Source organism: Aulonocara sp. 'chitande type north' Nkhata Bay, linkage group LG20 (assembly GCF_057382095.1).
Source record: "Aulonocara sp. 'chitande type north' Nkhata Bay isolate Kocher_YH1m ecotype deep benthic linkage group LG20, A_spYH_male_GT1.1, whole genome shotgun sequence".
In the NCBI taxonomy this organism is placed as follows: Eukaryota; Metazoa; Chordata; class Actinopteri; order Cichliformes; family Cichlidae; genus Aulonocara; species Aulonocara sp. 'chitande type north' Nkhata Bay.
In genome coordinates this window covers 32862622-32886684 of record NC_141363.1, presented here as the reverse complement: position 1 = coordinate 32886684, position 24063 = coordinate 32862622, and the positions used below count along the sequence as shown (strand labels likewise).

General features: G+C 40.7%; 2 protein-coding genes across 3 annotated transcripts; both read right to left on the bottom strand.

Annotated features, from left to right (window-relative positions):
* Nucleotides 1-712: 712 nt before the first annotated feature.
* On the bottom strand, nt 713-3971 carry LOC147306035 (uncharacterized). The gene is made up of 3 exons (XM_086278948.1): nt 3483-3971; nt 3337-3433; nt 713-3196 (listed from the first exon to the last, which is right to left on the bottom strand). Exons 1-3 carry the CDS (start codon nt 3969-3971, stop codon nt 1371-1373), a joined length of 2412 nt encoding a protein of 803 aa, XP_086135074.1. The 3' UTR covers nt 713-1370.
* Nucleotides 3972-9756: 5785 nt separating this feature from the next.
* Nucleotides 9757-23090, bottom strand: LOC147306034 (cadherin-13-like). 2 transcript variants are annotated; one of them, XM_086278796.1, is made up of 21 exons: nt 22894-23088; nt 19370-19656; nt 18984-19118; nt 18746-18892; nt 18514-18658; nt 18219-18394; nt 17948-18076; nt 17681-17863; nt 15993-16330; nt 15745-15887; nt 15425-15649; nt 15031-15255; nt 14558-14679; nt 14279-14350; nt 14080-14181; nt 13868-13924; nt 12988-13095; nt 12769-12828; nt 11565-11675; nt 11384-11443; nt 9757-11245 (listed from the first exon to the last, which is right to left on the bottom strand). In XM_086278796.1, the coding sequence occupies exons 2-21, from the start codon at nt 19403-19405 to the stop codon at nt 10898-10900; spliced, it is 2922 nt and encodes a 973-aa protein (XP_086134922.1). In that variant the 5' UTR covers nt 19406-19656; nt 22894-23088; the 3' UTR covers nt 9757-10897. The 2 variants fall into 2 exon arrangements, with proteins under 2 accessions (XP_086134922.1, XP_086134923.1); XM_086278797.1 differs by lacking the exon at nt 14279-14350 and having other exon boundaries at nt 22894-23090.
* Between the last annotated feature and the right edge of the window lie 973 nt (nt 23091-24063).

The window sequence follows — 24063 nt, the reverse complement described above, 5'->3', positions numbered from 1 at the left end:
TTTTCTCTCTCCCATGGGCTTTGTTTTGTCCCGTCTCCCTATATATGTATATTAGGGGTGCAACGATATTCGTATCGATATTGAACCGTTCGATACAGTGCTTTCGGTTCGGTACGCATATGTATGAACAATACAAAATTTTTAATTTATTTTATCAACTTTCCTTCTGACGATGCTGTCTGTGTTGAGCACTCAGTGGATCTGCGCTAGACAGTGCAGCCTAGGTGGAGTGATCGAACGCAGATTCACTGAGCGCAGGGCAAGCTAGCGAGACAGGAGAGATGTGGCGTTGGAAGTATTTTGGTTTTCATGTGACGTATGACCCTGAAGGTAAGCGCGTCATGGACAAAAGTAAAACAGTATGTCGGATGTGCCACGCAATGCTCAATTACATTGGTGGGAACTAGTGCGTTAGCGCAGTTAGCTCGTTAACGTGTTGGCCGTCCAGCCCCAAGCACTGGGCGATCCGCGGTAGCTCGTTAACGGAGATTTGCCGTGTTGTGGTGTTAAAATCATTTCAGATTAACGCTGACAGCACTAGTGGGAACAAAACGAATGTGACTGCACATTTACTCCGACATCATCCTAGTGCAAAGACAAGTGGAAGCAGACAAAAACAACAAGCACACATGGTACATGTCACGAATCGCCGTGCGGCAGGCAGGAGTAGGACCCAAAATGCAGGACTCACAGGCACGAGGGAATGAACTCAAAACTCAGCTTTATTTGCTGGCAGAACAAATATACAAACTAAACTAAACTGGGAAACCACAAACTAAGAACTCACAGAGAGACACAGGGAGATCCACACACGGCATGAGGGACGACGTCACGCTGAACAGAGGGAGACGCAGACAGAAATACACAGAGGGTTAACGAGGAAAGTGGGAACACACGGGGAACACAGGTGACACTGATAATCATAACGAGACAGGGCGGGGTGAACTGAACATGACATGTACGGGCGTGAGAGTCACAAAGTAAACAGGAAGTGCACAGAGGTTCAGACAGGAGGAGAGAGAGAGCACGGGGAAAACACAGACATAACGGGCTGGGAAAACATGAAACAACCACAAAGGGAGACGAGGGCTCATAAATACATAGAGGGCACACAGGGGGAAGAGAGAGCACGGGGAGAACTTAGACATAATGGGCAGGGGAAACATGGAATAAAACATAAGGAGAGACGAGGGCTCACAGATACACAGAGGGGCACACAGGGGGTAAAAGCCATGAAGGGAAAACACTTAGGGAACAACACAACAGGGCAACTCAGAAAACATGGCCTAAGCAAGGAACAAAATACAAACATACAAGAAAACTAAGAACACTGGGCCAACATGGCCCAGGACCATGACAGTACCCCCCCCTCAAGGGCTGGCTCCAGACAGCCCAAACACAGAAAAACAAAACCAAACAGAAAACAACCCAGGGCGGGCGGCGGGGGCCCAGGACGGAGGGCTCGGAACAGAAAACAAAAGAAGAGCACAGCAAACACCGGAGCCCAAGAAAACAACCCAAACACAGAGCAGTTCAGGCGGCCGACCATGCGGAAGGCAACGGCGGAGACGTGGAAACAGTTCAGGAGGCCGGCCGTGCGCAGGGCAACGGCGGCGACGTGGAAACAGTTCAGGAGGCCGGCCGCGCGCAAGGCAACGGCGGCGGCGAAGGAGACAACGGAGCAGTTCAGGAGGCCGGCCGCGCGCAAGGCAACAGCGGCGGCGAAGGAGACAACGGAGCAGTTCAGGAGGCCGACCGCGCGGAAGGCGGAGGCGGCGGCGAAGGAGCAGTTCAGGGGGCCGACCGCGCGGAAGGCAGTGGCGGCCCTCCAGTCCCAGGCGTGCTGGCCATGGCCTGGTGGGCACAGGACCAGACGAGGCAGGACCAGACGAGGACGAAGACTCGGAGGCAGGACCAGACGAGGACGAAGACTCGGAGGCAGGACCAGACGGAGCTGCAGAGGCTGAGGCCGGACCAGGCGGAGCTGCAGAGGCTGAGGCCGGACCAGGCGGAGCTGCAGAGGCTGAGGCTGGACCAGGCGATGACGAAGACTCGGATGCAGCTGGACCAGGCGACGACGAGGCGGTCGCAGATGGCGGCTGGACAGGCTCCTCGGGCCCTCCAGCTGATGCGGCGTGAGGCTGAACGGGCCCCTCGGACCCTCCAGCGGAGACAGGAGGCTGAACGGGCCCCTCGGACCCTCCAGCGGAGACAGGAGGCTGAACGGGCCCCTCGGACCCTCCAGCGGAGACAGGAGGCTGAACGGGCCCCTCGGACCCTCCAGCGGAGACAAGGAGGTGCTGGCCGGGCTCACTGGAACCCCCAGCGGACGAGGTAGATGGTGGCGTGGGAGCCGCGGAGTCCTGGATGAGCTCATCCGAGCTTCCAGCAGGAGCTGATGTAGAGCCAGAGAGGTTTGGGACCCCTGGCTGAATGTTAAGCCGAACAGAAGACCGTATTGCTATCGGGGACTGGGCCAATGGTTCAGGTGCGAGGTGAGCTACTGGAGATGCGGATGAGAGTGGGAGCTGAGCTACTGATGGTGGTGAAGTAGATAACTGCACGGGAGACTGAACTGAGGGCGTCTGCACTGGCACAGGGGACTGAACTGATGTCTGTTGTAACGGAGGTGGTGAGAGTGGAGTAGGCAGTGGAGTTGATGACTTCACAGGAGAATGAACCAGAGGTGAGTGCACAGGAGACTGAGCTAGAGGTGGTAGTGATAGTTGAGGGGAAAGTGGAGCTGGTGATTGAGTGGATGACTGTGCTAAGGGATGCTGCACTGGGGACACTGGAGACTGCACTGGGGACACTGGAGACTGCACTGGGGAAAGCAGAGCTGCAGGAGACTGCGCTAGAGACTGCAGTGATGGTTGTAGTGGAGGTGCAACGGGTGGAGGAGTGGCTGAAGTGGCTGTGGGTCGGGCGGCTAGTGGCTCAGCTACAGAGTATAGTAACGGCAGGGCTATGGGTTGAATGTCTGACTGAGTAGCAGCCTGAATGGCTGGGTGTAGTGATGGTTGGGGTGGAAGGGAAACAGGTGGTAGTGTGGATGACGGAACTAAGGGCGACTGAGTGGCAGACCGAACTGATGACTGAAGCGATGGTAGAGGTGAAAATGGAGCGTGTGGTGGAGTTAATGGCTGAGCTAGCGGGGACACAGGAGACTGAACTGAGGGGGACACAGGAGACTGAACTGAGGGGGACACAGGAGACTGAACTGAGGGTGGCTGCGAGGGAGCTAACTGAGCTGTGAAGGGCTGCGAGGGAGCTAACTGAGCTGTGAAGGGCTGCGAGGGAGCTAACTGAGCTGTGAAGGGCTGCGAGGGAGCTGACCGAGCTGGAAGTAGCTGCGAGGGAGCCGACTGAGCTTCTGGTAGCTGCACAGGCGATAAGCAGCTCGCATTGACATCCGCCACACAAAACACAGCCCCTGAATGAACAGTCATAATGTCTGGAAAAGACACAGAGTCCTCACTCACCACAGCAGGTGAATTAGAAGGCCGAATGTCCGGCTGTGGGGTGGCGCGTCGGCGGCGTGAATGCCGTTTTCTTCGGGAAGCCGGAGGTGCGGTGATGGAGGAAACCGGCAACGACGGAGAGATCACGGCCGGCTCCTCATCCTCCGACCACATTGCTGCGAGAAAAGCAGCGGGTGAGTGACAGTCAGAGTGGAGGGTGGATGGAGAGGAGTCCAGTGGCAGCAGCGTGGAAACGTTTCCTGATTGTGGCGGTCGCTGTTGCGGTATGACGAGCTCGCGAACTTGTACTGTCTCCTTGGCTTTCTGTAGATTGGACAGTAGGCCCGAAAATCCTGAGAGCTCGTGAAGATGGGGATTCCCCTTGAGAATTGCCTCGATGGCGTTTATCCCAATGGACATTGCTTTAATGTCCGAGGCGTGGGAAACTCGCTCCCACAGGCTGAAGATGCGGGCCAAATCGCTTTCCCGGGAGGAGCCTGCTGGGTCCATGTCTGGTGACGTCGTACTGTCACGAATCGCCGTGCGGCAGGCAGGAGTAGGACCCAAAATGCAGGACTCACAGGCACGAGGGAATGAACTCAAAACTCAGCTTTATTTGCTGGCAGAACAAATATACAAACTAAACTAAACTGGGAAACCACAAACTAAGAACTCACAGAGAGACACAGGGAGATCCACACACGGCATGAGGGACGACGTCACGCTGAACAGAGGGAGACGCAGACAGAAATACACAGAGGGTTAACGAGGAAAGTGGGAACACACGGGGAACACAGGTGACACTGATAATCATAACGAGACAGGGCGGGGTGAACTGAACATGACATGTACGGGCGTGAGAGTCACAAAGTAAACAGGAAGTGCACAGAGGTTCAGACAGGAGGAGAGAGAGAGCACGGGGAAAACACAGACATAACGGGCTGGGAAAACATGAAACAACCACAAAGGGAGACGAGGGCTCATAAATACATAGAGGGCACACAGGGGGAAGAGAGAGCACGGGGAGAACTTAGACATAATGGGCAGGGGAAACATGGAATAAAACATAAGGAGAGACGAGGGCTCACAGATACACAGAGGGGCACACAGGGGGTAAAAGCCATGAAGGGAAAACACTTAGGGAACAACACAACAGGGCAACTCAGAAAACATGGCCTAAGCAAGGAACAAAATACAAACATACAAGAAAACTAAGAACACTGGGCCAACATGGCCCAGGACCATGACAGTACAAACTTTACCCGAGTCATTTAGACAGCCGTTAGCACATGATTCTCCTTATGGGGACCTGATATGTTTAATATGCTGCCCAGAAGAAGCGTATAGTATAGCTTTTATTTTGGAAAGAGCCATTTCTCTGTAATAAACTCTCTTTTCCAAAGATGAGTGATTCCTCAATCAGATAGATTTATGTTTTTTATTACTTTGTTGTTTCAGCAACATTAAATTTAAAAACTGTACTTTTGAGTTAAAATATATATTTATAATTTTAATAAATGACAAATTAAAAAGGCATGAACATCTACAGGTGCACAAAACACCCGCAAAAACCTTTAAATGGTCTCTCAGTCTAGTTCCGTAGGCTACACAATCAAGGGGAAGACTGCTTACTTGACAGTTGTCCAAAAGACAACCATTGACACGTTGCACAAGGAGGGCAAGACACAAAAGGTCATTGCAAAAGAGGCTGGCTGTTCACAGAGCGCTATGTCCAAGCACATTAATAGAGAGGCAAAGGGAAGGAAAAGATGTGGTCGAAAAAACTGTACAAGCAACAGGGATAACTGCACCCTCGAGAGGACTGTGAAACAAAACGCCTTCAAAAATGTGGGGGAGATTCACAAAGAGTGGACTGCAACTGGAGTCAGTGCTTTAAGAACCACTACGCACAGATGTATGCAAGACATGGGATTCAGCTGTCGCATTCCTTGTGTCAAGCCACTGTTGAACAACAGACAGTGTCAGAAGGGTCTCGCCTTAACCCTAACCCTTGCCATGTCATCTGCTGGTGTTGCTCCACTGTGTTTTCTGAGGTCCAAAGTCAACACAGCCATATACCAGGAAGTTTTAGAGCACTTCATGCTTCCTGCTGCTGATCAACATTATGGAGATGCAGATTTCATTTTCCAACAGGACTTGGCACCTGCACACAGTGCCAAAGCTACCAGTATCTGGGACCATGGTATCCCTGTTCCTAATTGGCCAGCGAACTCACCTGACCTTAACCCCAGAGAAAATCTATGGGGTATTGTGAAGAGGAAGATGCGATTTGCGAGACCCGACAATGCAGAAGAGCTGAAGGCCACTATCAGAGCAACCTGGGCTCTCAGTGGGGCGATTGTGGCTCAAGAGTTTCGTCTTGTAATTGGAAGGTTGCCGATTCGAGCCCCGGCTCCGACAGTCTCGGTCGTTGTGTCCTTGGGCAAGACACTTCACCTGTTGTCTAGTGGTCAGAGGGCCTGGTGGCGCCATGTCTGGCAGCCTCACCTCTGTTAGTGTGCCCCAGGGCAGCTGTGGCTACAATGTAGCTTGCCATCACCAGTGCGTGATTGGGTGGATGACTGAATGTAGTGTAAAGCACTTTTGGGTCCATAGGGACTAAGTAAAGCGCTATACAAATGCATTTACCGTTTACCTGAGCAGTGCCACAGACTGATCAAATCTATGCCATCCTGCAGTGCTGCAGTAATTCAGGTAAAAGGAGCCCCAACTACGGCAGAAATGAGCTTCCTCCGAAGGGTGGCTGGCCTCTCCCTTAGAGATAGGGTGAGAAGTTCGGCCATCCGGGAGGGGCTCAGAGTAGAGCAGCTGCTGCTCCACATCGAAAGGAGCCAGCTGAGGTGGTTCGGGCATCTGACAAGGATGCCCCCTGGGCGCCTCCTGGGTGAGGTGTTCCAGGCATGTCCCACCGGGAGGAGGCCCCGGGGCAGACCCAGGACACGCTGGAGAGATTATATCTCTCGGCTGGCCTGGGAACGCCTTGGTATTCCCCCGGATAAGCTGGAGGAGGTGGCTGGGGAGAGGGAGGTCTGGGCCTCTTTGCTTAGGCTGCTGCCCCCGCGACCCGGCCCCGGATAAAGCGGATGAAGATGGATGGATGGATGGAGCCCCAACTAAGTATTGCGTGCTGTACTTGCTCATACTTTTCAGTTGGCCAAGAATTCTAAAAATCCTTTCTTTGTATTGGTCTTAAGTAATATTCTACTTTTTTGAGATACTGAATTTGGGGTTTTCATTAGTTGTCAGTTATAGTCATCAAAATTAAAAGAAATAAACACTTGAAATATATCAGTCTGTGTGGAATGAATGTAACCATTATACAAGTCTCACTTTTCGAATGGAATTAGTGAAATAAATCAACTTTTTGATGATATTCTAATTACATGATTGGCACCTGTATTTAGGACAGTTTTGTGTTATTTCAGGTTTAATGTTTTTTTAACAGGATGATAAGTGTGTAATCAGCTCAAAGTAAATTGCGGTCACTTGTAATAGTAAAAAATAAGTTCAATGGCACAGACGATTAAGACACATTATATTTGGATTTATGTTACAATGATGGCACCTTGTATAGCAACTGCCTGCTCCTTTTGGGCTTTTCACAAGATTTGTTGAACATACAACCTAAAATATCACAAGAACAGTTTTATAATTTGTCCAGTAGTGATAGTTGATAATAAAAGTGTCCAATGCCAATTTTTATTTGGACTTTGTGACTTTTGCAGGAATTAATTTTCGCACATGTCATACTCCTCTAAGTGGCCATGCATCACAGTTGAATGATTTGTGACAGGCTGCAATTCAGAGCCACTCATTAAAAAAAAAAAAAACTGCTAAAAAATTGTATTATTACAAAAATATATATTTTGCAACACTTACTGGATTCGTTGTGACAGTTTTAACGTGAGATATTTCTTGCATCTGGTTCTCTTTTTGGTTCCCGACACCTGCTTCAGAAATAGTAATAGTGTTTTAAGTTTTTCCACCAAAACCAGTCACAATTGTACGGAAGAGGATTAGGGCCACTGGAAAAAAAAAAAAAAGAATTCTGACTTTAATCCCAGAATTCTGAGAATAAAGTCAGAATTCTTTTTTTTTTTCCAGTGGCCCTAATCCTCTTCCGTAGTTATGTGTGTAGCAAGTGAAAATAAAATAAAATAAACAATAAAATCAAAGGTGAATCAAATAGACCAATATGGCAAGCCGGGATGGTCCATTTGGTAAAGTAAATCCGTTGGGTATCTTTCTTTGCCTTTAGACAATAATTCTGATGGCAAAAGCACCAAACGGGACAGGCGAAAAAACGAAAAGCGAAAAGTGCTTTAATTCATCTGATTTTTTTTCCATTTTATAAATACATTCTTAAATAAATACACCTGATATAAACTTTTAAGTCAAAGCTTGAAAAATGTATTTTTGAGCTCATTAACAGCTGTTTATTTGGAGAGATGTAGTCCTTACTGGACAGCCAACACAAACATATGATTATATATGTAGTACATGATGCACTACCCGAGATTAAACAGTATCTCCAAAGTGTTGTGATTTACAGATTCGCTTGCTAGGCCTCTTTGGGTTTTTATAAGGAAGGGCATCCAGCATTAAAATGTGTTGGATCAAAACATGCTGCTACAGTCTGTAGCGACCCCTTGTGGATATGGGAGCAATCAAGTAGCACTGGAGGTTAAACAGAAATATTTAAAATGAGCTCAACCATAAACAACTGCATCATTAATACTGATTCACATAACACTGTAAGTACTTTTTCATTTGATTGAATTTATGTACAGTTTGGCATTAATACAGTTTTATGTGTAATATGCTATTGTTACTTTTGCTAAGGGATCTTACATGATTTCTCCAGCACGTCATTGTGAGCTCAAGGAAATAATTAGATATAAACTTTATAATATTTCAGCCAGTTAGGTGTGCAGAACAGTGGTGATGTAAGACTTTTGCACAGAACTGTACTGCAGCCTTCCCTGTTGAAGTTGATGTGGTTTTAGAGAATTCTGTCTCACATATTCTTGCAGTGGGCATGCTGGGGGGTGCCAATGCTACCCCTCAGCCTCCTAGTAGATACAACTGTGGTATCAATTTCAAACTCCTTGTCGTCTTGTTCTCAAGATATTGCATTCGCAGAATTTTCAGAAAACCTGACCTCTGACCTGGAGGTCAAGGTCACCGAAATGCAAACTCATCTGAAATTTTTAGTAGCTGCACCTTTTGTATGAAATTCAAAATCCTACATCACCTCATTTTGTGGTCAAGGTAACTGGGATTCTGACCTTTTTGGGACCTGTACAACTGCAGTGAAAACTCTGGATGCACTGACTGTCCCAAGTCTGATATTAGATGCATATCTAAAGATGCATGTGTAATTTACTTTTTGTGAATAAAATGTTGACAAGGTTGCCAAAAGCAGCACGATTTTATTAAGTGTGCAGTGTGAACCCTTACAGGAGGTTCTCACCTCACTTTCCACCATAAATTTGTTCTTGTGTTCCTTGTCTTGTCCTCAGACATTTTTCTTGAAAGCTGATTCCATTCCTTACAAGAGTTAATTAATAAATTATGTTGATTCTTCTAAAGACTAAACTTAGGAATGAATATGTATTCCTAAATGAACCCCCCCCCCCAAGGTTTATGATTATGGAAGTTGAGACATGCCATAATCAGTGGCGTAACCAAGCTGATGAGTAAATCAGATGCTATCATGTGAAATACGAACTACAAGCCATGATTCCATAGTTTGTAGACCCACCGGCAACAAACTGAAGTCTAAAATAGTTGTGGAGGAATTTTGTCCCATGTCGTTGGTTCTGTTTTATAAGGTTTGCAGGTTTTTATTTATGCAGAGTTTTTGTAAAGTCCTACCACAACGTGATTCGTTAGTTTTTTTTAGCTATTCTGTTGTAGATTTTCTGGTGTACTTGGAACCATTGTCCTGTTGCGTGACCCTTTTTTGGCCAAGCTTTAGTTGATGGACTTATTATGATTTATTATCAGTATTTTTCTGAACAAGTGGAGCAATAGAAGTTGACTGCTTTGAGACTGCTTCCTTTTTACTTACAGTTGTTTTTATCTCTTTTATGTTCAGATTTCCATCTGTTGCAATAGACTAATCTTTACTAAAAGCACATTTTGGCATCGAATATGTCACCCCAAATAAATAAAGCTTTGTCTACAGAAAAGTTTAGGATTTTGACTTTAACCCATCTGACAAATCTAAAGCTTTGATAAGAAACCTGAGAGTTATTTTACTCATCTTTGGATGTTTTTTAATTAGTGAGAAAAATGTGCAATGACAAAGCTTACAAGAATGCCATTTAGAATGAAAAACTAATTCAGTCAGGCTTGTGTAGAAGCTTCTGACAGATTTAGACATTAATGAAATGTGAGTAAGTCATTAGATATTTACTAAGTTTAGTAAATATAATTTTAATGCACTTCCCAACATTACCTTTGCTGGTATGAGTGTTCAGAAGTATTTTTACTGTATGAATATGGCTTAATATAACTAGGCACAAATACAAATATAACAATTTCTTTGTAAAACCACAAGGAGTCAGTGTTTCACAAGAATTAGATTAATAAACATGATAGTGATAGTTCTATAGTGAGAATCTTGTTTGAGAGGTTCAGATTAACACGTTTATTAGTATTACCACTATACAAACATTTGATGCACATAAAACATGGTTACAATGATCCTTAGCAGCATATTAACTAGTTTATTAGATGCACCCAGATGCTCAGACAGTGTGGGAGAAGGCCGACCATCCTCCTCACCGAAGCAGTCAGCAGACTTACTGTCCTGCATGTACAAACATGAAAACACCCATACAACCACAGATACCCGAGAGCACGCCCACGCCAGCACCTTTTGATAACGTGGAGTCTAAACAACAAAATGAGAACAAGTTTGACAAGTTTGTCGTGCCAAAATGGAAATACTGTGGAATTACATTACAGCGGCAGTCATCATTTATTCTGGAGAAAGCTTTTACTTGCACAAGACACACCTGCATGCCTTTAAGATTCATGCATTCAAGCTTAACTCTGTCTCTAATGGACAAAGAAAACAGTTCACACGCTTGAAATATATTATTTCGCAATAGAAAAAGATAAAAAAGTGACCTTAAAAAACACTTTTGAGAACAGAAGCTCAAGATAACCCAAACGAAAGTAGAAAGCATTACCCTCTTAGTACAATTGATCGTATGTTTCCCAAAGTGCAAATAAGCAGATTTGATAAATACCATATTCACCCCTCTGCATTAGTTTTTGCATTACCCAGTCTTTATTGTAAACATTATGACATGACACTGCATCTTACCATACCATGCTCCCAGACAACTGAATAAATATTTATGACTTTTCATATTGTACCTTATACTTGAGGTCTGGTGACTTTATTGTGAAATGTAAACCTCATTTAATGTGAGTTTCTGCCAGTTTAGTTCATGGCTTTCCTCTTGGACAAGAGTTGCTGTTTGGATTTTCTGTATTGTGGTGACATCACTAGGCATGCAGACTGAGGCCAGAGTAGTGAACTTGTCACACAGATCCATTTCAGGGTCAAAGGAAACATCAGCAATGGAGATTGAATCAAGCTCAAAGTTATGCTCTGTGTCTCCCTCCTCATTATATACACGAGGCAGATAATTGCCCAGTTCCTTTCCTTGTTCCTGGAGAGCATTTATCCTTTTTGGTATTACCTCATTTAGTAGCTGGTTTCGTTGGTCTAGTCCCATATAAATCTTAAAAAGTAGAAACAGGAAGTTGTATGAATTTTCTTTTTTGAAATATTATTATATTAGAATTTAAATAGGAATTAAGGTAAGACAAGACTTTGTAGTTGACCATAAATGACAAAACTGTAGAAAATGTTGCTTTACCCCATGCTTAGATTGAACCTGCAGATGTGCCGTTCCTTTGTTGGATGATCCTCCGAGTGACTGAAAAAATCAAGCATTTAAATAGTTAAGCAAAATTCTTAACACCGGACTATTTAAATATGACACATGTACTTAATGATAACAAGAGTAAGTACAAGTTTTATAAGAAAAATCTCTGTACCATGCGCATAAAGCTTCCACGAGTAAAACCTTGTGCCATTGAGCTTTCCCTTTGAAAAGCTGAGATTATTGACCCGGTTTGTGATGCTCCACGTACGGCTTCATCTATCAGCTGAAAAGAAACCAAACAAACAAATGTCAAAGAATGACAGCATTTCATGGTTGAAATCATTTTAATTATGATTAGGCTTGTCCTCCAAGCCTATCATACTTGGATCATGTTAGAGCAAGGCTGTCAGTTGATACTGTACTTTTCTGTGTTTAAAACCTTTTAAAAATAAAAGAGCAAGGGACTAAAGAAGAACACATTACACAAGTTAAACCAAGTAGCATATATTATGCTACTTGCATACTACTTGCATAATAATATGCACACACAGTGGCTGCTCTCTGTCCCGACAAAACTGTGTTCCCGTCTTTGACTTGAATTAAGGATTTTTATCAGTTATTCAGTGTTTTAATGAGTATTTGGCAGCAGGATTATGTGTATATAATCCTCTCCAATTATGTAATAATGCCAATATTCATCTTTATTATCTATCCTGTAATATGCGGCTGTTGTTACATCGACAATACCTGTTAACAACAAAATTTGTTCCATAGTAGGAATTGCATGCAACAGCCACTTCATTAGGAATAACTGTTCAACTGCTCATTAATGCACATTTCTAATTAGCCAACCACATTCCATCAACTCAGTGTTACTGGCAGAGGGGTGATGGGGAGACGGGTGAACAGCTTTGAGTTGCTAGGATGGCAACAGTAAAAACTACTCGATCCTCCCAGGGTAGGCAGAAGTGCATCTCTTAATGGAAACAGGGAAACCTGAAACCAATGGGCTACAGTCTTCTGATGGCTCCTTCCAGTAAAATAATGTGCAACACCAAAACTGGTTTCTTGAACATAACAATGACTTCGCTATACTCAAATGGCATACTTTAATTCACAGTCTCCAGATCTCAATCCAGCAGAGCATCTATGGGATGTGGTGGAATTGGAGATTTGCACTTCTGCAAAATTTGTTAAACACTATCATATCAATAGGAACCAACATTTCTGAGGTATACTTCTAGCACCTTGTTGAATACATCCCATTATGACGACAAAAGGGTACTTGCAAGGTGTAACTAACAAAGTGGCTGGTGAGTGGAAATTATAAAATAGTTCTGGAAAATTTAACATCAAAAGGACTCATGTTGCTTTACCCCATGCCTGGATTGCCACTGGAGATGTTTCATTCCACTATTTGATATTGCTCCCAGTGACTGGAAAAATCAAGCATTAACTGGTTAATACTTTTGAAACTTCACAGAAAAGCAAAATGTCAAGAACCAGCAAAATCCTTAACAACCACTTCGTCAAACAGATGTACTCAATACTACTACTACTACTAATTATACTAATACTAATAATAATCTCAGTACCTTCCGCATGATGGTTCCACGAATAAATGCTGACCCTGATCCTTCCCCCCGGTACTGTGAGGTTAGTGAGTTCATTTGTGATCCTCCATGTACTGCTTCATTCATCAGCTGAAGAAAAAACCGCAAAACAAACACATCAAACCATGACATTGTTTCCTGGCACAAATGATTTCAATAAGAATCCATTTGCTAAAGTCTATGATAACATACAATGTAAAAAAGCAAGGCCAGCAGATTGTTCTGTGCTTTTTTAGTTTTCAATCAATCTCATAAAAAAAGGACCAAAACCCGAAAGAAATAAAGACTTAGAACAAAAAACGAAGGCTAAACAGTTTCTTGAAAGAGCAGGGGACTAACCCTACATCTCAACTGTGAAGCAAATGGGCTACAGCAGCAGCAGATGACCACACTGTCACTCTTGTCAACTAAAAACAGGAAACTGAGGCTATGTTTTACATAGGCTCACCAAAAACAGACAAGAGAACATTGGATGTATTGGCTTCTGTTGTGAAGTATATGATAGGAACAGTTGCATAAACAACATCTAAGCACAGGTTCATCCATCCTTATAGAAATGATTCAATCAGGTGGGGGTGATGTAATGGCGTGGGAGATATTTTCTTGGTATACTTTGGACCCCTTAGGACAAAGTCAACATCATTTAAATGCCACAGCCTACCTGAGTATTACTGCTGACCACGTCTGTCCCTTTATGACCACAGTGTACCCAAATTTGGATGGCTGCTTCCAGCAAAATAAGGCACCATGTCACAAATCTCAAATCATTTCATGCTGGTTTCTTGTAGAATTAAGTCAGTTCTGACAGAAAAGGTGGTCCAGCACTTTCAGAAGGTTTCATATGAAAAGAAATATTACATACCCCACTCACAGATTGTCCCTGGTGATATCCCATTCCCACGTTTGATCCCCGCTGTGACTGAAAAATCAAGCATTTAAATACTTCTGAGATTTGATAAATTTCATGAACAGAAAATTATGATGAGCAAAATTCTTAACTTCTACCTGTTTAAGTATCACAGGTTTACTTAGTGATAATAACAAATAAAACAACAGTAATCATAATATCTGTACCATGTGCATAAAGCTTCCACGAATGAAAGGTTGTGCCACCGAGCTTTCTTTTTGATACTTGAGGAATTCTGTGCTGGTTTCTGAGTCATTTAGAAGAAACGCCTGAAAAACATCAAATATTTCTCACAATGCATGGTATATTACAAAAATGCTCTTTACAAACTAGTTATTACAATAATATATATTTTGTAGCACTTACTGGACTCATTTTCACAGTTTTAACTTGAGATATTTCTTGCATCGCATTTCCATTCTGATTCACAATGGCCACCTTGACAAAGTAATGATGTTTTAAGGTTTTTATACCAAAAACGAGAAGTTATGTTTACATAATTTCAGTCATTACAATTGCTGAAGTAGGGATAATTACTTTTAAAAAGTCAGGCAAAATGAATCTTTAATTTAAAAACCAACAAATATCTGTGTGAGTGAGCATTTGAGTGTGTGTGTAAGTGTGATTTATGATAAATGTATTTACCGAACAGTCTGTTCCTGGATTCTCAGTGTTAGACTTCATCAGTTGTTGTTCAGAAGATAAATCCTCTTTGATTTCCAAGATCTGTTTTTTGCAGGACATCAGAAGAGCCAAAAGTAGCAAACCTGGAGCATAAAGACCACACACACAAATATATGACATACAAAACATGCTAGATGTTTATTGCTGTTATAATTCTGTTATTTTTACTTTAAATAAATATTTAAAAAAAACTGTTTTTCAAAATCTTAACAAGTATAAAAATAAGTACTTAAATCTAACTGAAAAACACCCATCGAAAACTCATTTACATTTTTTTCCTGAAGAAGTCCAAAGCTTATTATTAAAGTCAAAGTTATTTCTTATTGTTAGACCTTTTTTATTATTACATTTTAATCGTTTTTAAATAACAACAACAAATATAAATGAGGATATCTTATTTATAATGATGGAAATATTTGAAACATGTGTCCAACCTGTGATCAGCAGCATGGCCAAAAAAATCATTCCCACTCCCCCTGCTCCTAGTGTGGTGCCAGATGTCCTCACATGACAGTTTGGGGTTTCTGAGTCTAAGCAGCTGCAAACAGTAACTGACAGGTTGTGGAAAGCTGATTTCCCCTGTTGGTCAGAAACTTCTAGCGACAGCTCATGGTGATTGGAATGAACTGTAGGCTCTTTAACCAAGTTGACTGAATAACCTGTGTGTCCAAAATGAATACATAATCAGATGTATAACAGTCATTGTGGCAGTCTATGTATATACTACTTATACTTTTATATAAAGGAGGCTTAGAAGTATATTTAATACAAGTGACATTGTTTTTGTGAGTAATATAAGGTTGAGTATCTGCAGACTCTAAAGCTTACCAGTGACAGGGTCAATCTTCCACTTGCCCTCAACATCTCCATGGAGCTTGAAGGTGAAAGGGCCACTGTAGGGCTCAACATCTGAGTCCAAGGCTGTGATGTTGGCAAAGGATTGTCCGTCAGATTGGCACATTTCAATTGTGCTTACAACCAGGTATGGAGTACGATCATTGTCATCTCTAACATAGATACTAAGAGTTGCAGTGCTTGTCATTTGTGGTTTCCCTGGTGATGAAAAAGTATTGCAACTTGTTTAGAAATGTAATGAGGAAATGTAAATGAATAATTGGCCAAATATGTAAATACTTGTCGATTCATACCATCGTCAACAGCACATATTGTGACTACATAAATGTTGTCTTTAACAAACTCTGACTCTCGATCCAAGGGCTTTGATGTTGTTATGTTTCCAGTGTCAGGGTCCACTTTAATCCAACCAGCTGGATCGTGTCCTATAATGTATCTGAAATGGTTTGTTAGTCATTTTCAAAGTGTCTACTGATGTAGTAATGCTGTATGTTTTTGTCTTGTAGAAGTGACATGTAGTTGTATAGTTGTCAAGACTTACTTAAATGTGTTTTTGTTGGCAACATCAGGGTCTTTAGCTGTGAGTGTTGCCAGGTATTGGCCTTCCTTAACATTCTCAGTGACCACAGTTTCTATGGAAGTCTTGTCAAAAACTGGAGGCTCATTGACATCCTCAACAGCCACGATCACTTGACGGCTGGATGCAACTGTTCCAGCCACGAAGCTCATTGCAGACCCAGTAGCAGCGGAACCAGATATGGTAACTACTTTCCAAAGACCAATGGAGCTGCGTTTTTCCACTTTGCATGAATAATAGGGGATCTCATTCTCTACAGTGATAGCTATATTCTTCAGAGCACCATCTTCATAGTTTAAAGCCTGTAAAAGAGCATAACTGTTGGAGTCAAATTGTTAAATGTTGTCATTGTGTTACTTAAATTTGTAAATCATGGAAATAAAAGGCTGCGAGGAAGGCTGTTTATTTGATTCTGGCTAGGAGACAGGTGAGGAGTGTTCAGCTCCCACCGCCAGTCTCCCTTGCTAGCAAGTAAAAGCTGTTCATCTTGCTTCCTTGCTTGACGTTAACGGGAATAGGTTTCTAAACCAGCGGGGCCTGTGGAAGCGCAGACCCAACAATAACTTATCATATTTTTCCAGGGCTTTTTAAATCATAGCTTTGGTTAAAACTGTTTGCTACCCGATTAAAATTGCTTTTAGCTTGAATAAAGCCATATCGATTTGTTAAAATCCCGAATCGATTTTTAAATATAAATGTACTTTGCCAGAAATGCCAGAATCTCACAAAACTATTTCAGCAACCACAAAACAGCTAAAACAGTAAATGAAAGCAGGTAAATGGATTCCACAAAAAGACTCTCGCACAGAGCGCGGACCCGATGCATCACAGTGAGTGAGATTTCGGCTTTCTTTCACATAAACAGTCAGTGCTGAAAGTCGACAGCTCACAGATTCTGATAGGTCGGGGCTGCGCTTTGTGTTTTTGTCTTTTTTTGCACTAGATTGTAAAGCTGTAGGTTTTGTCCCTCTCCAACCAAAATAGACTGAACCAGCAGCAAAAGAAGATCAAAACTATGCTTCGCCGCTTCACATTTCACTTTACATAAACATCGTCATGAATTCCCTCTTACTTTTGCTGTTTTGCTTCCACTATGATAAAATCACACTTCCTGCACAGCTCTCTCTCTCTCAGTGCACTTCAAGAACAGTTTCCCCATCTCAAATCTGTTTTCTGCATGATTTGCTTGCTTATTTCCAAGCAGTCTACTGTTGTTTACAGCACTGTTGGTCACTGCTTTTTCTTATATAAATGACTTCTGACAACAAAGTCTCATTTCTGCTGTTCAATACTGAATAAATATAAACTTTTTAAACTTATGCGAAATTGCAAAACGCTTAGCTGTGTCTAATAAAACCACTGTAATTTTGTTCTGCTTCACTTTAGCAGCATCAGGTATGTTCATATGCTGAGTCATGGTTTTCTTCCATTTTTGTTCTACTTCAAATTATTTTTAAGGTTATCTGCTATAAAAAGCCAGGCCAGGAAAATCTCTTTCATATTTTTCTGTGTTTTATATACTAATTTTTGAAGATAAAAAAGAGCTTATGTTGGTTAATTTAAAAAATGCAACAGGGTTTTTACCACAGAGACTGTTTTGAACTACTTAGATTGGAAAGTTTAGTCTACTGTAAACATAATCACAAAAATACCTTTTCCACATGGAGTAGTCCATCGTTTGTCTCAGGATCTGTAGTTATTCTAAAGTTGTTGTTTGTGTCTCCTTGGATTGTATATTTGGCTCTCCATGCTGGGGTTCCTCTGGTGTCTTCATCATGAACTTGTATACGTGAAACAAGAACATTTGTCTGTCCTTCTTTCACTTTTTCTGGGCCCTTGGGTCACAAAAGAGGAAGATGTAAAATAGGAAATGATTTTCATTGAATAAATTATTGTGACTGAAATAAGTAACTGCTAACTGTTTGCTGTGTGATGACAGGAAGGTGATTATTTCCATCTTCTATATTGATTATGATGGTGCAGGAGGTGGATAGCGGTTTTTCTCCATTGTCTTTGGCCTCCACTATAATGGTGTATTTCTCAGCTGTCTGATGGAGAAAAATAAAATTTTGCTCATCTTGAATGGATGTCAAAAATATTGAATTTAGTTGTACTATTGAAATTTGAGGAGATTCATGTTGAAAGATTAAAATGGAAAGTTTTAATTTTTCAAGCAGTAATTTCTCTCACCTCATGGTCCAGACATCCTTTAAAAGAAATGACTCCAATGCCTGTCTCATCGATCTCTTTGAAGTAGAACTCAAGATCCTTAGGTTTAGGTTTGACTGAAACTATGTTAAGGTCAACTTTGTTATATAGCTCACTTATGTCTTGATCTGTTGCTTGAATTCTACCCACTTCAGTGCCTGTTAGTATCAAAAGGAAATAATGATTATTTTGTTTAGATTCACTGTCACAAAAACATAATTTTGACACCGTAGCATTAGTAATTTTAATAATATTTCTTTCCAAATGAGAAAATTACCCTGTGATGTTGACTCTTTTATGGTGAAAGTGTACTTTTCAAACAGAAATTTTGGAGGGTTGTCGTTTGTGTCCAAAATCTCTATATAAATCCCGAGCTGTGTCTCTATTTCATGTTTTTCTCTGTCAAGTGCTTTAAATTTAAGCTGCAATGGAAAGATGAAATAATCAAACCTCGCTCCATGCATAGCTTTTACTTTCCATTTAGATATTTTTTTTAAATTTCTTCTTACCTTAAGAGTTTTATATTGTTCGTAGTCCACTGAACGGAGGACCTTTATTTCTCCTGTATATGAATTGATTTCTAACACTTGCGTTGGTTCCTCATCGACACCTTCTCCTTGTATCATAAAAAGAACGAGGTCCTTCTCAACCTCAATCTGTATCAAACATAAGACACACGAGCAGTGAATTTTGGAATTATCTTTCCTTATTTCATGATATGTGTTACATTTTAAGGCATACACTCACTTTGCCCAGTGAATATGGGAAAGGTCCCTGATAACCTTCATCAATAGTAAAGGAATTAATGATCCAGTTTCTTTTTTGACGCAGCAAAAGTTGTGAAGATGATCTGTGGACTCCCCAACACTGCAAAAGATCACACTGGAAAGATTTCTTGCAGTAAATGTGCAGCACAGCATATTTATGAGTATCATATATATTATATATTATATTATATTCTTAGCAGATTTTTAATCTTTAAACACTGGCTATAACTCAGTATAATGTTGACAGACATAATCGTCATAAACACAATTAGTAAAACAATTAGACATATTTTTAAAATATTTGTGTTGAAATTTATGGCAGAAGTAATAAAAGATTACATGTAGTTTTACATACTTAAGCCTTACCAGAATCAAAAGTAGAATTGGGTGTATTAGTTCCATTTTATATCCACAGAACGGCTAGTTTTGAAGTGAATTCGTTGCAGACTACTACTTGAATGCACTTGAGTAGAAACTCAGCTGCATGCCAATGTGAGCTTTGGCAGAGAGATACCGGTGGGAGGGATATCTTTATAAATCAGCTGTATACGTCTAGCCATGAGGTAATCGTAATCTTTATCTGTATCTGTATGGGTGTGTACAGTTTTCACCTTGACTAACAGTACCCGCTTGCTTGAGAACCTATAATGATGCTAGAAAAGAAAAGAAAAAACCCCCAACTAAAAACCACGTAAAATCACATTTAAAAACATAATTAATCTATGATATTATATTATGTATTATAATATATTATATAATATAGAATAGAATAGAATAGATAGAATTGCATTGTATTGTATTGCATCTGTGTGTCTGTGAGTATATGTATTTGTAACTGTATCTTGGGCAACTTTTATAGGTTCACTTAAATACATTGGAATAGATTATGGGTTTTTGCAACGCTCTTCGTGCCAAACTTCATGATGCTTTTGGTTTTCTCACTAGTTCTTTCCCTGACACTGTTAGGAATCTGGGTGTGCTACTTGACAGCTCATTTAAACTTGACAAACAAGTATCTGCTGTCGTCAGATCTAGTTTCTACCAACTTCGCCTTATTTCCAGGGCCAAACATTACATCCCGCACAATGACTTGGAAAAGCTTATCCATGCCTTTGTTACGTCACGACTAGATTACTGTAATTCACTTTATTATGGTCTCCACTCTACCCTTTTACATAGATTACAGACAGTCCAGAATGCCGCTGCACGCATTCTAACTAAAACTAGGAAGTTTGCTCACATCACTCCCGTCCTTGCCGATCTGCACTGGTTGCCTGTGAAATTTCGTATTCAATTTAAAATTCTGTTGTTTACTTTTAAAATTACCAATAACACAGGGCCAAGTTATCTTAAGGAACTCTTAAATTCATATCTTCCTACGAGGGCCTTAAGATCTTCCTCACAGTCATTGTTGGTTCAGCCCAGATCTCGCTTGAAGTCTAGAGGTGATCGAGCGTTCGCTCTAGCTGCACCTGAGCTGTGGAACAGTCTCCCGATTGGCATCCGGGCGTCTGATTCTATTCAATCTTTTAAATCACGGCTTAAAACATATCTGTTTGAACTTGCTTTTTCTACCAGTTAAATTCTCGCCTTGCTTCTAGTGAGTTGTTCTAATGTTCTAATGTGTCTGGTTGTTTTGCGTTGTCCTGTGCTGTCAATGTTTTCCATCACTGTGTTTGATGGTTCAGCTTTACAGCTTTACTCTGCTTTAGCTGTGTGCTATAGTTTATTCTTATTAGTGGTTTTTACCTGTGAACATAATCTCACACTTATATGACTCTGACGTTATAGTCTTAATTATTTTATTGTTGCGTTGCCTATGTCCTCTATCACTGTGTATGATGGTACAGTTCTTCTTTGCTACAGCTGTGTGCTATTGACTGTTCCTATTAGTGGTTTTTACCTGTGAACATAATCCCACACCTATATGATTCTGATGTTTTAGTGTAAATCATTTTATTGTTTTATTGTTTCATGTAAAGCACTTTGGCATGCCCCTGGCTTTTAATGTGCTCTATAAATAAAGATTGTTGTTGTTGTTGTTGTTGTTGTATTAGAATTGCAAGATGGCAAAAGTTTTGGGAGATCTTGCAAAAGTTCATCTTTATTTTTTTTTCTCCAATGTCACTTGCGGGGCTCTGTACAGGTCAATTATCCAAACTAAGTCTAAAACGAATTATATTTTTAAAGTTTTTGTTTTAATGTTTTTAATCTAGTGCTTGTTAAAATGTTTACCTAAACACATATAGTCCAAGAGTTTGGTTGAGGCTTTCAGCACCTTTTTGTCTTGAAGTGTACCTTTTCTCATTGTGTCCAGATGTTCTAAACCTTAAGAGACCACAACAGGTGTTTCCAAAATGCGCCTGGCATGTTCAGACTTCTAGTGGAAGTCAGTTACAAGTATAGCATGTTGGGGATAGGCTACACAAGCCTTTCAGTGTTTCAGGTCTTACAGATCTTTCCAAAGCTACTTGACAATGCTTTTGTTGCAATTGTGGTAAAGACGGGATGAAGTCATTACAGAACTAAATGAATAGAAACTCATAGTTTTCCATCAGTTAATGATGAATGATTTGAGTGCCTTATTGTACACAATTTTATTTAGAGTTATATAGCTTTATAGATATTCTTTCTCGGCCAAGAAATGGAATGGTGTTTTCTTTTCGGCTTTTGTGGTATCTTCATTTAGAAAGCATTTTTGAAAATTGTACCTAAAAAGCAGCCCAAGAATCAGATTCATTCCCTTCAGGTTTGAGGCATGTGACTTTTATTTATAATACAAATTTAAAACACAAACTAACCCAAGTTCTGTCAGCAGAAGACAAATTAACTTTATGCAAATACTGATAATTTTTGTAGTAAAAATGTTTGTGACTAAAAAAAAAAAGAAAGGGATTAAAATTGGGGTAAATAGCAGATTTAAAATACAATTTTGTTCTTCATAACACATATTTTCATGACTAATAGTAAGCTCTACTGTTATTTACATTTTTTATTTGTGTTTAATTTTAATTTTAATTAACCCTGACAGCAGAAGTTGGCAGCTTTTGTTACAAACTGTAACACTGTATAAATATATAAAATCTTGAAACTCTGACCTACTGAAAACTTGCCAGAACACAGAAAAAATAGTAAATAGTATTTGCTGATGCCACAGTCAGTTAAGTCAAATATTTAAGTCAAATGAATAAATCCCTTTAAAATTTGAAACCAAATTAGAAAGAAATTAGTTGTGGCTCAAGACTTTTGCATTTAGTAAAAAAAGAAAGAAAAAAAGGTGAGACTAACATGGTTTATGTCCACTACCCTGCATATTACTACAGTCTTGAGGACAGAAGGAGTTAAGGACTTTTAATCTGTTGCTTCAGGTTCGGATTAATCTGTATCTCTTCCCAGAAGGTGGAAGGGTTGGAGGAGTGGGAGGGTATTGGTAATGTCCACAGTGGCTCATAATAATAATAATAATAATAATAATGATAATAATAATAATAATAATAATAATAATAATAATAATAATACAGTTGTTTTTTTAAGTGATTTGATTTATTTCATTTAGCCATTGAGCTGAAGGAACTAAGCAGGAACTTGCATACTTATCTGGAAATAATAAACAATTACACCACTCCTAACTTGAGGCCCTTTTCTCAAGAAGTGATTTGATTGCTTATAATAAAAGCTTTCATAGTTGTTTCGCTTTCTTTCTAACTAAGTGACAGAAATCTTTTTATGTATTTTAAACTAGAGATGAACCGATCCGATATTACTATCGGTATCGGTCCGATACTGACCTAAATTACTGGATCGGATATCGGAGAAAAATAAAAAATGTAATCCGATCCATTAAATATCACGAAAGCACCTCACAAAACTTCCAACACGCTGTAACTCACCTCAGAACGTTAGCACGTCGGAGCAGTATGCATCACGTGATAGAGCGGCTGTGGCATGCGGCACCTGTCGGTGGTCTGGATAGCATTTGGAGCTTCGCTAGCAACCTGGCATTTCATCTCCGACAAAGTTATCCCCGAGAGAAGTAAAGCAAGTGTGTAAGTCCATCTCTGAATGTTTGTAAAGCATTCCTGCGTTAAGCTTAACAAGCGACTGCCTCTTCTTGTTGCTACTTCAATCATGAAACTGCTTAATGATCAGCTGATCGGCTTTTCTGTCGCGACTCCGTCTCTCTTGTTTGTTTTTGCCCCACTTTGCACCAGAAAGAGGAAACCAGCGGCTGAACAACAGCAGCACGTTTAAGCTTGATAAGCTGTTGTTAGAATTTATTTAATATTACTTTCTACACCAGGATCTTTTTCTACGTAGCTGACGTAACTGTGCAGGGGCGGATCTAGCAAAGTTTAGCCAGGGGGGCCGATAGGGCATGAACAGGGAAAAGGGGGCACAAAGACATACTTTTCTTTCTTACTCTCATTTAAAATGTCGAGCTTTTAATAAATAATTATCTGACACCCAAAGTTTTAATTTGATGTAAAATGAATAGAAGTCAATTACTGTATATAGTGACTATTAAGTCTAATATATATACCCTAGTAAGCTATAGTACTTTTTACTTTGGGATGGTACCATCTGTGCTGTCTGCAATTTTGTTGAAGAAAGATGCTGAATCTATTTAATATTTCTTGAAAAATAATTGATTTCTGTGCATTTTTTTTTCACACTGCATCAAATTAAGGTTGATTACGTCGATTAAGCATCATGAGGTGGCGCGTGAGGGGTGGTTCCCTAGTTTTTTATTTATTTATTTTTGTTGTTGCTGGGAGTTGGAACCCTATTAGTTAGGTTGCTTAATATTTACGCTAAGTACTCTTTAAAATACCAGAATAGTGAGGATGGTGTAGGTTTAAGTTTATTAGATTGATCAGTATTGCTGAACTATGAAATATTTTTTTTGTATACAGGTATAACAGAATAGCTTTAGTGTAGTTGTTGTTTTAAACTTGAGTATGAACTTGCAGACTTGCAAAATGCAGCAAGATATTTTAAAAAACAGTTTTGTTGATTAAAAAACACTATATCGGATTCATATCGGTATCGGCAGATATCCA